Here is a 14,820-nt window from a genome sequence, read left to right on the forward strand (position 1 = left end):
ACAATTCCTGTCCCCTAAAAATGAGAAAAGGGTGCAAGACCTGAATTTATATTAATATATGTCCTAGATAGTTTAACAATTAGAAACGTCAAATAAAAAAGTTAGCCTGTAGACATGACTAACACAAAGTAATCATATTTGTCATTATAATCACAGCCTGCTGCTCTGAAAGAGAGATACGGGTAAGTAACTTACTTCTGTAGTCATGGACTGTGAAATTTGGTTTGTTGGAAACCTCAGGGGACAGTCTGAAGGAAAACCTTTGCCCAGCTGGTGACAAATCTTTGTCTGCTGCAGTGATAGTCTGTATCACCTGAAACCAGATTAAGATTAATTCTGAAGTCAGTTCACTCTTCTAAAGGAAACAGTTTAGTAGAAGCATAAAGTGAACATCAAATGAAACAATGAACGTGAGATCTGGCCGGATTACTCTCATTCCCCTAGTATACTGGTCAGTGGAGGCAAGAAGTCTGAACACTATAGCCTCCAGGTGGCTCATGATGTCTCAGAAGGTCTTGCTTTGACGCATCTGAAGGAAATTAGAAAGATTTACCTTATATTCATAGTGGAAGTATTTAATATTTGTCTTTTGTATCAAAATACTACTAATTGTTTTAAGGTGAGTGATTGACTTTATCTGCTGCTACTACTATTACTGTTAGGACCGCTATATGTTGTAGAACTTCGCAAAGCTACACCCTAATTTTACAGCTTGAAATGAAGTAGAAAGGGTTGAAAGGTCTGCACCATCAGATGTGAAAGGAGCTTTTGGGTCCCAGAGTCATATCTACTAGATTTCAGCTAAGCACAGTGTAGTTAAAGTGTTTCATAGTAGGATTGCCACTGACCTTTTTAAAAGGAAGGCATTTTTTATGTAACAAAAGTCTAAATATTTATAATTTTTGACAGCCCAGTGCTTGTCTCAGTCTCCCCTGTAAAAGGCTCCCCTTTCTACTGTTAGTGCCTGGATAAGGTACTAACTAAAGGTATCTGATAAACTAGAAGTTAAATTAGGTTATATGGTAGTTAGTTGAAAAATTAAAAAAAAAAAAGAGATAGGAATATCAAATGATGTCATGGACAAATCTGTAATAAAGGCAATAAAAATCACATGGACTGATTATGTATTACGTACATATAAAGAGAAGTAACTGATTACATAGAAGGCTGAATATGTTACTTCCATGGCTGGCAGTAACTCTCAAAGTTGAACAGTTGAAGTTACAAGTCTTGTCTTGGAAACAGCTGTTAATATGTATGATGGTCAGCCTTGGGGCTGTGCAGCACTGTGTTTAATTGCACAGACCTTGTGCGGAAGGAGCACATGCCAACAGCTTGTGGGGCCGCTATATTAATACTGGTATCACTCATGGTAAGAGGTGATATTCTGAATCTGAAATAGGTTTTGCATGCTATGTATGTATTTGAAACTGCTTATAAAAACAAGCTATCAGGAGGATTGTCTTTAGGGTTGTGGGTTCTGTTTCTCAGAATAGGACAAAAAAATGTATGTAATCCATCTTACTCCATTTATTCACTGCAGTTTTACCCTTATATTTAAGTGTCTTTAAGGAAGGGATTCTTTCTCGTCATAGCTATTAAATGCACGATGAAGGATGGCTTAGGCCTACATAATCAGAGATAATAAAAATAAATAGACCATAAACAGACCGTAAAAGTCAAAAAGCAGAATTCTAAAATGTATTTCCAATGCAGACATTTTATTTGTTAAAGAATTCTAATCATGATGTCATTTTCAAACCCAGAAAATCCTGTTGCTATAAATAAGAAGGAAAGGAAAATCAAAATAGCAAGCATTACAAATTTGAAATACCTGTCCTGGTTTCGCGTTTTCACATACAGATGTCTCATATGGAACTGAAATTTCAGGAGGAAACTCGTTGACATCCAGAACATTTATTATAACGTTGACTTTGCTGGTTAATAGTGGGTTACCTATAAAAGATTTTTAGGAGAAAAGAATTAAGGAATACTATTTATGTTTGTTGTCATCATCAGTGCCTATGAGCTGTAATAAACTCTTTTGATTCCAGTACTGTGACTTCTTAAAGACTTTGACTTCTGTTTATTTCTGATTCGTACTAAGGAAAAAAATCAGAAAGCAAACTTCTAATTTTGTGCCAGACTTTGATCCATTACTCTTCATGGAGTAAGGAATCAATCAACATTACTATGTTTATCAGAGCATAAATTAAAGAATTTGAAATTGTACCTGTAATTAAAGATGCAAACTTTCTCAGATCGCTTTTCATGGAGTCTGTGGAAAAATGCTTCCAATGATTAAAAATTAATTCTGTTTTCCACAATGGAATGGAGAAAATCAATATTTATTGCTTAGCCACTGTTTACATCTTCAAGATATTAAGGACGTAAGTGGAGCATACCCATTTAGAAGATGGAGAAAAGTAAGAACCAAAGGTACAAAGAAAAATCTTCCTGAAAGCCAGACAGAGTCAGTGATAAATTTAGCAGTGAAACATGTAGAGCTAGCATTCAACTTGTGGTTAAACCATTAGGCTATGTTATAACAGTTATTTCTTCAACTGCATAAGTATTTGCAAGCAGCAAATACTTTTGTGCAAAAGAAATTACAAAAAACTGTACACATTATGCTTCTTTCCATTGTCCTACCAATGCAGATAATCTTCATCAGTCGCTAAATGCATTTTATAAACAAGTTCACCTGTAAATACAATATCTGACAGAAAGGAGACAGAAATGCAATACAAAGCAGACAATATTCTCTTTTACTTTATGCTGAGACCCCTTGCAAGACAGCAGATAGATACATAGAAAACAGTTTAGCTGGTGAGTCAAAAGGATAATTATTTTATCCTTTTGCATTTCAAGAAGAGTGGCAGCCACGATACAGACATGGTTAACTATTAAAGGAATCATATGAATCAGGGTGGTGTAGGGGTGACAGCATGGGGTCATGGTTAAGTACAAGAACAGTTTTCTTGAATCTTAGCTGCTTACTCTGTAGTTTGTATAAACCTTTGCATTTCTGTTCTTTATAACTAACACAACAAGGGGCAAAGTCTTTTCATGGTGGCACTGTAGAAATTTTACATGATTTCGTTCTTGTCCTTGACCTACTAAATGAAATGTTTGCAGGAGGACCCTGTCAAAGCCAAAAGGTATTTCCCAATGGTTTCCTAGTTAAGTAGGACTAGCTGCAAGTAGAAGTGTGCTTCACCTGTTTACAAGTAGTGGATAAACTACAAACTCAACTTGGAATCTAAAAAAGCCCCACCACAAAATCCACTATCCATATCACACCATATTTGTAGTTCCTTCCTATGAACATATCTAATTAATAGTGACCATATCTAAGAATATCTCTTTTGATCCTCATTCATTTCCAGTTCAGCATTATCCCTATTTGCAGAACGTCTCTGTGGATAAAGGCATTGTGCCATATGAATGGAAGCAGGGTTTGGTCTAGCAGTTGGGAATTAGGCAGTTGTTCTTCAGATGCTCGAAGAGCCAGAAGAGATCTAGATTGCTTGTTCACGGTTGAATTGGTTGCTTTGTATAATAGGAAACAAAAAAGTACTAAGATGTTATTTTAGTCAGTAGAGGGCAGAACTCTGACTCTGAATATATAGACAGAGATCAGAAAAGCCCTGAGTAGGTCAAGTTCATACAGTTACTGGCAAAAACAACCTAACTTGAAACTTCCCTCCTAGCGGTACCCACTGCAAAGAACGCAGCAACTCACATGCAGTAATTCAGTTTTTAGTTAGTTTTTGTACGTTTATTTTAAAGTACAACACTGAGCGACAGGAATTCAGGATACATTCTTCAAACACGTTAGAGATTAATGTGTTGCCATGATGAAAATACAGGCATAAATATTTGTTTCCTTTTAAAAATACTTTAACACTGCCTTTCCAGTAAAAGAATGAATGTATTCAAAATTTATGCATTATGTATATGGGAGATATTATCTGATTTTGATTATTTCTATTAAACAGATCAGTTTCTGTAATAAGTCTTTTTAAGTTATATTTTTTTGAAGTATTTTACATAAAACATCATTTCAGCTCTTTGGAACAGTGTACATATTATGGGACTGTATATTTTTAAAACGAACAAAGGGATTTGATATTTTGCCTTCCTCAAAATCACAATAGGATAATATACTTTGGAAATATACATGAATATGAGTATGCTTTTTATATTTATGTCTCACTGATGGTCTGTGATTTATTTTCTGTGATTCTTTGAAAGATATATTAGATGCCAAAATCTTTTCTTGCTAAGTATTTTGGCAAGGTAGAATTCTACCTTGCATAAATGGTCAACAAAAATCAATGATGAAAGTAAACAGAATTACTACAACATAAGATGGACCTGCCTCTGGGTTTCACTTTATTTATGTGATTAATTTTCTTTCTGGTTTGCACTGATATCAGTTCACTCATGTATATAAAGGAAGACTGCAAGAAGCTTGCTTACAGATTTGAATTCATGTATAATTACAAAGACCTGTAATACTTGATGTGAATGAGGATGAAGAATTGCATTTCAAAAGACCACTTTGCAGATTTGATCTCCATTTTCTCTGGTTTTGTTTTGTTTGCTGTTTGTCTCAAAATCCAATCTTTTGGAGCCCTGTGAACACAGTAGTGACATGCATGCTGTCATCAGTGAGTGAGTCACTATAAACATCTGCTCATGCCTTTTAAACCCAGATTACAGAGATGAAAAGACAAGTTGGTTAAATCATTAGCCTAGGAATTAAGAAACTGATTTCAGGTTTCAATTCTGCCTGTAAGATACAAGCAAATTAATTAGCTTCTTCCTTCCTCAGTTTTCCTGTCTGTAAGAGTGACAACCCTGCTTCCTTCTTTTGCTCAAGTACAAACATCTGCTAACATCTTCATAGTTCAAGGATATTACAGTACTAGAAAATATATAAAAAACTTTGATTAATGAACTTGTGAAAAATCTGAGATATGTGAGAAAACAGATACTGACCACTGAGGAGAGCTGGTGATACCTTAATCCCCATTATGGTATGCAGGAGAAGATAAACCCCATCTTGAGATTTAAGCTGAGGTTTCTTTAACATTCACAAAATGTGGGCCTAGAGTTAGAGGAGTCTATTTTCAATGTTAACTAGTGCCTTGAGGATGGGACAGCAGAAATAAGATCTTACGCTTTTTATCTATTTTCTCTTTTGTAAGATGCAGAAACCGTTTCCATACTAGATAATTAAGCAGCACACTGGGGAACTTTTTGAGCACTGGAGTACGTTTTTTTATACCGTTAAGTTCTTACAGCAGTTCTTAGCACAGTTTTGGCCTGGGACAACTAGTGATCTTGAGGACAATTCACATGCATGTACTGGGAATTTGTATGGGCAAGGGACCACTCAAATTAATTTACATGTGGGCAATGTTTGGAAGGTAAATGTTTAATAGCTACTCAGTGCCAGCTAGCCTTTGTGCTTAAAGTGAATGCAAGCCATGTTTCATCTATTGGTTTGATAGAGTCTGTGGGAACAAAAATGTTCAGAAACAGCAACCTCGAAGGCCACTAGGGTGTTGATTTACTCTGAGAAGACTAAAACCTGTAATGAAATATAGTCAGGGAGCGAAAAGAAGTATGGAGAAATCGGGAAGTGAAATAGAGGGAAAAAAGTGTGAGTCTGGAACATCCCCCCCCGCCCCCGTTCATAGGCTTTGCTCTATACAAAGGCTGTATTTCTATGGATGGCTAAGGGACCTTCTGCTTTCAACTGCCTTCACATGTGTCATAGAATCATACAATAGTTTGGGTTGGAAGGGAGCTTTTAAGGACACCTAGTGCAAACCCCCTGCCATGAGCAGGGACATCTTCAACTAGATCAAGTTGCCCCCGTCCAACCTTACCTTGAATGTTGCCAGGAATGGGACATCTAACATCTCTCTTGGCAACCTGTGCCAGTGGTTCACCACTCTCATTGTGAAAAATGTCTTTCTTATGTCTAGACTAAATCTGGCCTCTTTTAGTTTAAAACCATTAGCCCTTGTACTATCGCTAGAGGCCCTGCTAGAAAGTCTGTCCCCATCTTTCTTATAGGCCCCCCATAAGTACTGGAAGGCTGCAATAAAGTTACCCTGGAGCCTTCTTTTCTCCAGGCTAAGCAATCCCAACCCTCTCAGCCTGTCCTCATAGGAGAGGTGTTCCATCCCTTTCATCATTTTTGAGGCTCTCCTTTGGACCCTCTCCAACAGGTCCATGTCTTTCCTGTGCTGAGGGCTCCAGAGCTGGACACAGGAGTCCAGGTGGGGTCTCACCAGAGTGGAGTAGAGGTGCAGAATCACCTCCCTCAACCTGCTGGCCATGCTTCTTTGATGCAGCCCAGGATACGATTGCCTTTCTGGGCTGTGAGCACACATTGCCAGTTCATGTCCAGCTTTTCATCCACCACTACCCCCAAGTCCTTCTCGGCAGGGCTGCTTTAAATCCCTTCATCCCCCAGCCTTCAACCCCAGTCATCATACATGGGTCAGCAGAACAATCATCCACCTCCCACTTAAAAAGTTCTCTACTTTGGGACAGGCTTCTTTAACGAGAGTGAGAATAAAATTATGGTGTATTCTGTTAAATATGACAGTAGGCTATCTATCCATCACTCCATGCTAGGTGCACCTCTGAGATGTTCTCAACAGTCAGTTGTGCTGCTATCTGGGGACAGATTCCCAGTCAGTGTTTAGATCAGATGTTTGGAATTTTTTCAGGGTTATAAATAAAGATCACGGTATAATGATACATGGTCCAAACTGATCATTGCATAACCTGGGTAGGATAACTTTGCTTATCTCAGTTCCCTATGTGGAACCAGCAGCTACTGTCCTTATGCAAGATGTACTGTGTTATTGCTGCGTAACCAGGACTTCCCTGGCTGTGAGTGTACAAGTTGACGCAAGCAAACCTAGGACAAGCAGATTTCATAATTAACTGTTTGCTAATGGTCCAAGTTCTGCCTCTCTGCCAACCTGTACCATGTCTGTTGTAGTCAGGGATGAAGGGGCAGCACATGTAGTTTAGGGAAGAATGATCTCAATATGTATATATGTGTATATATTGGTATGTCAAATAAATGCAGAATGAGGACACCTGACATTAAACCATTTACAAATTCCCAAACAACCAGGCTTTTGAACAAAACTTTTTTTTTTCTACGCAATAAGTAATGTCACTAAAAGTTACTTTAATAAACACAAGGTAATTATCTTCTGCCTCATTTTTGAAATGTATTTCTTTAGAACTTGTAACTTCTGGTGCTTTAGTGGTAATAATAGATTTATCAACCTGTAAGAAAAGATAAAATGGTATATCCATATATACATTTATATTTATCAATTGCTTGCTGCTATATTAAGCTATCTAAACTGCATATAATATTTTGAAAGGTCACTTAATCACTCAGAAGCCCTAACATTATGTCAAGGTTTTACTGGGTGTGAGAAAAAAAGTAACACAAGCATCATCTGTGATTCATACAGGGTTTCATTCTGAAGCTAGAGAAGAACAAAGGACAACAATCACTAGAAGGCTCCAGGGCGAAGGCACAGGCAGGGAGTCCATACAGGCCTGCTCATGACCTTGGCATCATTTTCCAGATATAGGGGAATGATGCAAAAGCTGGTTTAATTTATTTCTTTCTCTGACCTGATAGGATAAAGTTGGTGGGCTTTGTTTATAATTGGCCTGTTCAAGAAAAGATAATTTGCAGGATGACCATTAGGACGTGTCTAAAAGGTGGGACTTTGTTGTTGTTCTCTCACAGTGAGAAAGCAAAATACATATTTTAGCAATAAAGTTTTTTTAAGTAACACAACTTATGACTATAACACAATAATATGACTATTAGTAGTTTGAAGTTTGTTTATTTTAAAGAGATAAGGTCATGTAGAACTGCACATATTTAGGTAACAATAGTGTCCATTCCTGAGGCAAGTTTATGCAACTAATTACAATACTGGAATTAGGAAATCATGTCTATGTGAAGGCACTCTTCCGTGCACTTTTTCTCGTGTTAGAGATGGCAGTTTCAGTGTTTCCACATCATCACTGAACAAGTGGCATACTTCAAATATATTAATTTTCCCCCCCTCTTTTTCTTCAGATGTTTTCTTCTCTTCTCTCTAACCACTTTTGATTGTGTGCAGTGTGTCAGCCCTCAAACCTCAGCCTTTATTTCTGTGTTAGCTCTTAGTCAGAGAATTGCACATAAAATTTTGACAATTAGTGTACCTCAAATCCTCCAAAATACCGCCAGTTGCTGGTGTAGTACAAGTATGGCAATTGTTTTTACTGCTAGGGGTAATGGTTAATGTATAAATATTTTGAGGCATGCTGAAATGAATCACAAATATGTCTTAGGCGTAGATTCTTAATTAGGTTAATTGTTAAAATTAGGAGTTTCATAATATAGCCCACATGCTACAGCTCTACATAAATATGATATTACTATATATGTGCCAGGAAGGTGCATAGACAAGTAAACTTGGGGGTTTTAATGAGCTTTAAGCACTCTTGGGAATAATAAACAGATTCACACCAAGTTTACTAAACTGCTGCCTTAGTGCATAAAAAAATTTACAAATCTCAAATGTTCTTTGTCCACCAAGAAATCTAAATAGTTAAGTTTTACTGAAACAGACCATTATGAGACCTCCCCTCTGCAACTACCTGCCTTTCAGTTTCTCTGGAAACAAATTACAGTTCTGATGGACTTTCTGTCAATACACACATGCAGATGTATCTCCATATACTCAATCACTTGTGATAGTGTCCTCTGTTAGTGTATTCCTTTTCCAAGGTACGGATAAAATATAAATGTTCATTTGACTGGTGTTCTCATCATATATTCAGGTTCCAGGGAGCAAGCCCATTGTTCCTTTTGAGATAACTACAACTGAGAATTTATTTTTTATTTTAAATAATGTATACCTTCTCTGCTTCCAAAATCTCCCTCTTTCTGCTAGTATCATGTATTACTTTTTGAAGACTCAGTGCCAAGCAATATATTGAGGAAAACATGTTCTTTGCTTTAGAAACTTGAATTTCTAGACACATAAACAGTACAGAATGAATGGGAAATACAGCAGGGGTCCTCTTCTACAGCCTGTTGATGTCAACAGAAAAACTTCTGTGGCCTTTACACAACCACTAAGTGACCAAAAGTCTTGTATTCAAAGGGTGGTATATCCATACAAGAGTTTTGGTTTGACAGGCTCATAAAGGAAGAATGCTACACAGAAGGATGGCAATGAAGAAAGCTGCAGCTACATAATAATAGGAGGAGGGACTTCTTACCAAAAAAAAAAAAAAGGTATGTAGGAGAAGACACAAAGAAAAGAAACAAGTGATTAGGCAGAAAGTCGGGTAGAGAGAAAACACAAGAGCAGAGATGAAGCATACAGATTCATGTAGGGCCTTACATCTTGACTCAATTTTAGTGTACTAAACTAGTATGTAGTCTGAGAATCAGACGAGTCTTTAAATTTTTCTGCCTTCAAAAAGCAGATTGACAGACCTGTTATTTGACTGGACTGATTTATAGTAGGAGTGAATTACAAAATCAGAAATAAGAATTGGAAGGTCTCCATAGAGCTCCTCATGCTCTCCGTATTGACAAAATGTTTTTGAGTTTCTGAGGGAATTGTGCCTACATGAGGGGTCCTAGAAAAACCTCACTATTCATGTTGTTTGAACATCACACTTAGACTCACAGTGAGTCTGGCAAAATTATATTTATTGGGCCTTCTTAGGTAATCTCTTGGCAATACATGCACTTTTCAAAACATATTTATGCCTGGGCACTACATTCTGAAAAAAATACCATATTAGTATATTAATTAACTCAGTTTGTGTCATACTTACTAACTTTACTTGCAATTATAGAGAAATTGTACTGCGCTGTGCTTTCTCTATCCAGTAATTCATTGGTAGCAATGGTTCCTTCAGTAGCATCTATTGTGAAGTAGCTGTCCACATCATTCTTCCAATCAATGAAGTATCTGTATGTGAAAAATATTAAACAAAGTAGATACAAATGAGTAAAGATTACTCATTTATCATAACAGCAGTCTAGCTAGCTCAAGTTTTGTTATTTTTCTCTTCCCAGCTAATAGCATCATTGCAAGAAGAAGACAATAAAGAATTATTTGTTTGTTTATTTTTTTCAGAGTTGGAATGCTCAAAGAAAAACGCTATATAATAGAAGATTTAGTACTTCTGGTGTTCAGATTATTTGAAATCCTTGAGTTCCCAAGAACCTGATACATAGCTTCTGTGACCTTGATCACTTATATCATCAGTCACTTTGGAAAGCACTAGATAGGCTTAGAGGGAAGAAGAGAAAAGATATGTGAAATATCTTTATTTTAAGGTATGAATAACAATGACGAGTGGATCAGATCTGGTCTCTTTACATCCGTTTGTAGCTGCAATAGGCTGGAAGTGGCCTCACGGGGCTTGCAAAGAGGTGTCTTAGTGCATGTGTACAGGCTGTTGGCACAGTCCTGTAGGTCACTCACCTAAGGCATGTGGGAAGAGTAGCAGTATGGACAGGTGGAGAAGATTGTGCTTATTTGCCCACATATATAAGAGCAACAAAAGGCTCTTTGCCTTTGGGAAGAATAGGCAACTTTGACTTTCACTGGAGCTGTGAGGAATGGGGAAATACTTTTTTTTTTTTAATTCTCCTGAAACTTAGTCAAAAAGTATGAACATAGAACAGATTCAAAACTCAAAATGTGTACTTATTCGTTAGTTTTCCCTAGCAAGAAGTTAATAGAAAGCAGAGATGTGACTGTAAACATAGCTGCTTAAAAGCAATCTGATAATTATTCTAAACCCATTTCCCTTAAATGCTAATTAATTTCAAAGTCTATTTTCACATTTGATGCTACTGTTTGTAGTCAGAACAGAATAATAATTTTTCTGATGCAGTGCCGCCAGCTACTAATTTCCTTTTCATTGTTAGTCTCTTCATACCTTAATGATGTTTCTCAAAAACTAGGCAGGATAAAATTGAGAAAGCCATTTGTGAGCAGTAGGCAATAAGAACAAAATGACACTCAACAACAAGTACATTTAGAAGATCATAAAGACCTATTACACCTCATTGCATGTAAACCAGTAAGCATAAGAATAAAAGCTAGTATTTCCTTCTCTGTTTAGTGTGATTTATGGAAAAAATATATAGGGAATGTAATGATAAACACTATGGTTACTGCTGTAGAAGGAGGCAATGGTAGAAAAGGGTATGTGGCATATTCTCGAAGAAAATATCTCAAATTGGGACTCAAGAATGTCAATAGCTCAAGAAGACTTGAATTGTAAAAAAAATCACAAATAAGGTACCATGCTCCTTTGGAGACATTTTGTTTAATCAAAATCACAAAAAAAATCCTATCTGTAGATGAAATAGCTTATTTCATCAACTGACAAGCATCATTACCAGTTCACTGCTTTATTTGAAAAGCTTCAGAAATCATTTGCTAAAGGTAGCTTGTATCCTTTTACACAGCTGAGCAGGCACATTTTCTTGAATATGATAATATTGTCTATCCACATTTGTAATTTCAATCTCATTTTTCAAAATTTGGTTGGCTTAAAAATTATGAAAAATATATAAGCCATTTATTAGAAATATCATAACACTGAGTCTTTCAGGAACAGTAAAATTACTTTTTCAAGCTTTGTATGTTTAATAGATTTTAATTTCTTCCAAAATTAAATATGCAGCCACACACACAAAAAAAATGGGATCAAAGCATGAGAAAGTAACTTTTCTTGTCTTTCCCCTTAGGAAGATTAGCTTTGTCTGAGTACCCTACACATCACAACATGAGCCAGTGAAGAGAGTACAGGACCTAATTCAAAGCACAGTGTAGGTGATAGCCCCCTTCACCAGGACGCTTGGAAATTACAGAAAGCATATTCAGTTTGAACACTGTTGTCTTTCAAGTTGAGTTCAAGCACAAATATTTGTAGGATCAGAATCTGATAGTCTATCTGCAAACATTCACACAGGTGATTAAGTTCATGCACAAGCCCAGTATGCCTATTCCTGGACGTAAGCATCAGCAGGATCGAAGTCCACAATAAGCACTGCAAGACTGGCACTACTCCTATGGATACTAATGTCAGAATTCCTCTTGGCTTCTGTGGAAGTGAGATCTGTGGGAATTGAACAGTTTGATAAAAACAGAGGTATAGCAGTTCTTCCAAATTCATTGTCTTTGGCTGTGTTAACACTGTGGAAATTATTATGTGAACTTTGTTAGCATTGTTAGCCTTCTTTGTATTTTTTTTGTATTTTGGCATTATGTTTAAAGGCATCCCTTCCTTCTCTTTCCATGTGCTACACATATGGTAAAATTATGGGTGGAACAGCCAGTCTTTTCAGCTCCTCTCATCCTAAGAAGCTATATATTCAATTAGACTACAGAGGGAAGATGAGTAAAAGGAAGTATTGGAGCTGTATTGCCTAAAATATATATATTTACAGGAAAAACTACAAACAAATAGTCATTTTTCCTCCTTTCATTGGTGGTCCATGTGCAGTACCCATGAAAACATATCTGCCAGAAGATCTTCTTACAGATAGCACTTCTGGACATAGTATTGTCCTGGATACTTCAGTAAGTCTGTAAGTCTTTGTAAAAGAGTGAATGGGACCCCATTTGCCTGCATTTCAAATGGGAAATTCTGGGTCATCCCAAAGGGAGGTCACTTTTGGGGGAGGCCCTAAAAGAACTGTAGTTTCCTTTTACAGCCCAAAAGCACTCTTTCATACAGTTTGACGCTCAATGTGAGATTCTTTGTAAGCAGCACGGCAACAGTTAGTCTCTTTCTAAGGCCAACAGTATTGCCTGAGCTCTGTCTTTTCCTTGGAAAAAATGCTTTCTAGAGCAGAAGAAATGGGAAAAGGGTCTCCAACCAAAAAAAATTAGTAACTTTTCAGACACAAACCCATTATCTGTGACATAAAGCCTAACATTTCTTGTTAGAGTGTGACACAAAGAGGAACACTGTTGAAATACTGGTATTAGGACAGCTGTCTAGATCTTCTAGTCATGGTTGAGCAGTTTCAAGCAACTGAGGTTAGTTTGTTTGACTGGTCAGAGTGCCTGCAAGACAGATTATGTATAACTGCACTAATCTCAAGAGGCAGCTTCCTCCTTGAAAAGTTAGGTGGAACTTGTTGACATAGGACACAGCAGTATTATTTTTCAGAAGCACCTGATCAGGTCTGCCTGGCAGCAATGAGTACCAGGACATTGGTATATAGTTCATATTCACTGACAGGGAAGAAATTTTTAACTATATGTCTCCCTGAATATTCTTCCCAGCAGAGAACTGTATTCCAGATTATATTATTGAAGGTGGGGGGGGGGGGTGTGTGGGGGATAATTGTAGAAAGATATGCCATTGCTAACATTGCCTGAGTCTTCTCAAGAATAGCTATATTTGTACATCAAGTAGGGTATAAGAGAGAGAATGGAAATATTTGGTTTATAAAAGAAAAGTCAAGTCTGCAGGACTCTCATCCAGAGCATTCACAAAGACACACACGGCCCTCTTTAGGAGCTCCAAGAATAATTTACATTCATCTTGGCTAAATGATGAGGCTGTGTGTAGCTCATGGGGTCTCACAGAGCAGTCCCTCAAAAGAGGGCTCGTCTTCTGTCAAAGAACGGAGGACAATGGGGAAGACTCTGTCGACTCTAGTTGCAGCACAGAAGATAGCCATGGAGCACTGTTAAATACATGAGTGACAGCAGATCACCCTTATGAGGATAACAGGAACTCTGAGCTGTCAACAGACAACTGTAGTTGCTTCAGACTGTTATACCATGAATAAAAAAACATTTGGTATCATGTAAAATATCAGATCTGTAGCTCATGATCCTCAGAGATAGCTAAGTGACTGACTTCAGAAGATACAGACTTAAGTGATTCGTCCCTTTTCTTATTAAATTACTTAGTGCCTCACTGCAAGGAGTATTCTCGAGTTAAAAAAGACAGGGGCAATATGAGCTCAGCATAACTGGAAATTAGGTGGTTGAATGTTATTGGCTTCTGATCATTATGCCTTCATGAAAAATAGACATTCCCTCAAAAATTCCTGTTGATTTTTTAGTTTGAGAAGGACAAATAACCTGGTTGCAGAGATGTTTTATTAAAATATCTCTGTCTCAACTTACACATTCCTCACTCTGCTACCTAGTGAGATAGAACACTTTTGAAAGAAAAATGTTGCAAGGAAAGGTGAGGGGTGGAATAACGATTTGCTGTACTGTGACAGATCACTATTTGTGTACGTGACCTTAAATTGTTTAAACTGCATTCACGTTAAGTTTTATTTAAATATTGAACTGCAGGTAAATGAAATTTAGAGTTTATGCCAACTTGAGACAGTTAAGACCACCCATCATATCAGAAATAATAGATAAGAACCTAAAAAATTAGAAACAGAAATGAAACGTAATAAGGTTCTGTTTGGTATTGTGATCAGTTAGGATTTTTTGTAATTCCAATACATATATAACTAAATAGATGAAAGAAACATGTAAAACAGGAGTGGCAAAAGGGGTGAGGTACTAGAAGAATACAAATAAGACTTTAGGTGTGATTTGACTACCTAAAAGTCCAAAGGAATTTTCATGAGTAGAATAATCATGTACTGTGGCTGGAAATGAATAGGTCTCTGCATATAACTAGGTGTCGAGAAAATGACACCTCTAGAACAGAATTTTGTCCTGGGCATCACATGACTAGATAGAT

General features: G+C 37.0%; 1 protein-coding gene across 1 annotated transcript in view; it reads right to left on the minus strand.

The window, feature by feature from the left end:
* Window positions 1–10,043, minus strand: part of LOC104617403 (cadherin-12) — a gene marked incomplete at its 5' end in the record, with an annotated part of 22,813 nt that extends 12,770 nt beyond the window's left edge. The window contains 3 exons of the mRNA XM_010282718.1: window positions 196–313; window positions 1,835–1,956; window positions 9,907–10,043. Of these exons, the coding sequence (XP_010281020.1) occupies window positions 196–313; window positions 1,835–1,956; window positions 9,907–10,043 (377 nt within the window). The remainder of the gene's footprint in view (window positions 1–195; window positions 314–1,834; window positions 1,957–9,906) is intronic.
* Window positions 10,044–14,820: the final 4,777 nt, after the last annotated feature.

This window comes from Phaethon lepturus, unplaced genomic scaffold, assembly GCF_000687285.1.
Source record: "Phaethon lepturus isolate BGI_N335 unplaced genomic scaffold, ASM68728v1 scaffold4602, whole genome shotgun sequence".
NCBI classification, from domain to species: Eukaryota; Metazoa; Chordata; class Aves; order Phaethontiformes; family Phaethontidae; genus Phaethon; species Phaethon lepturus.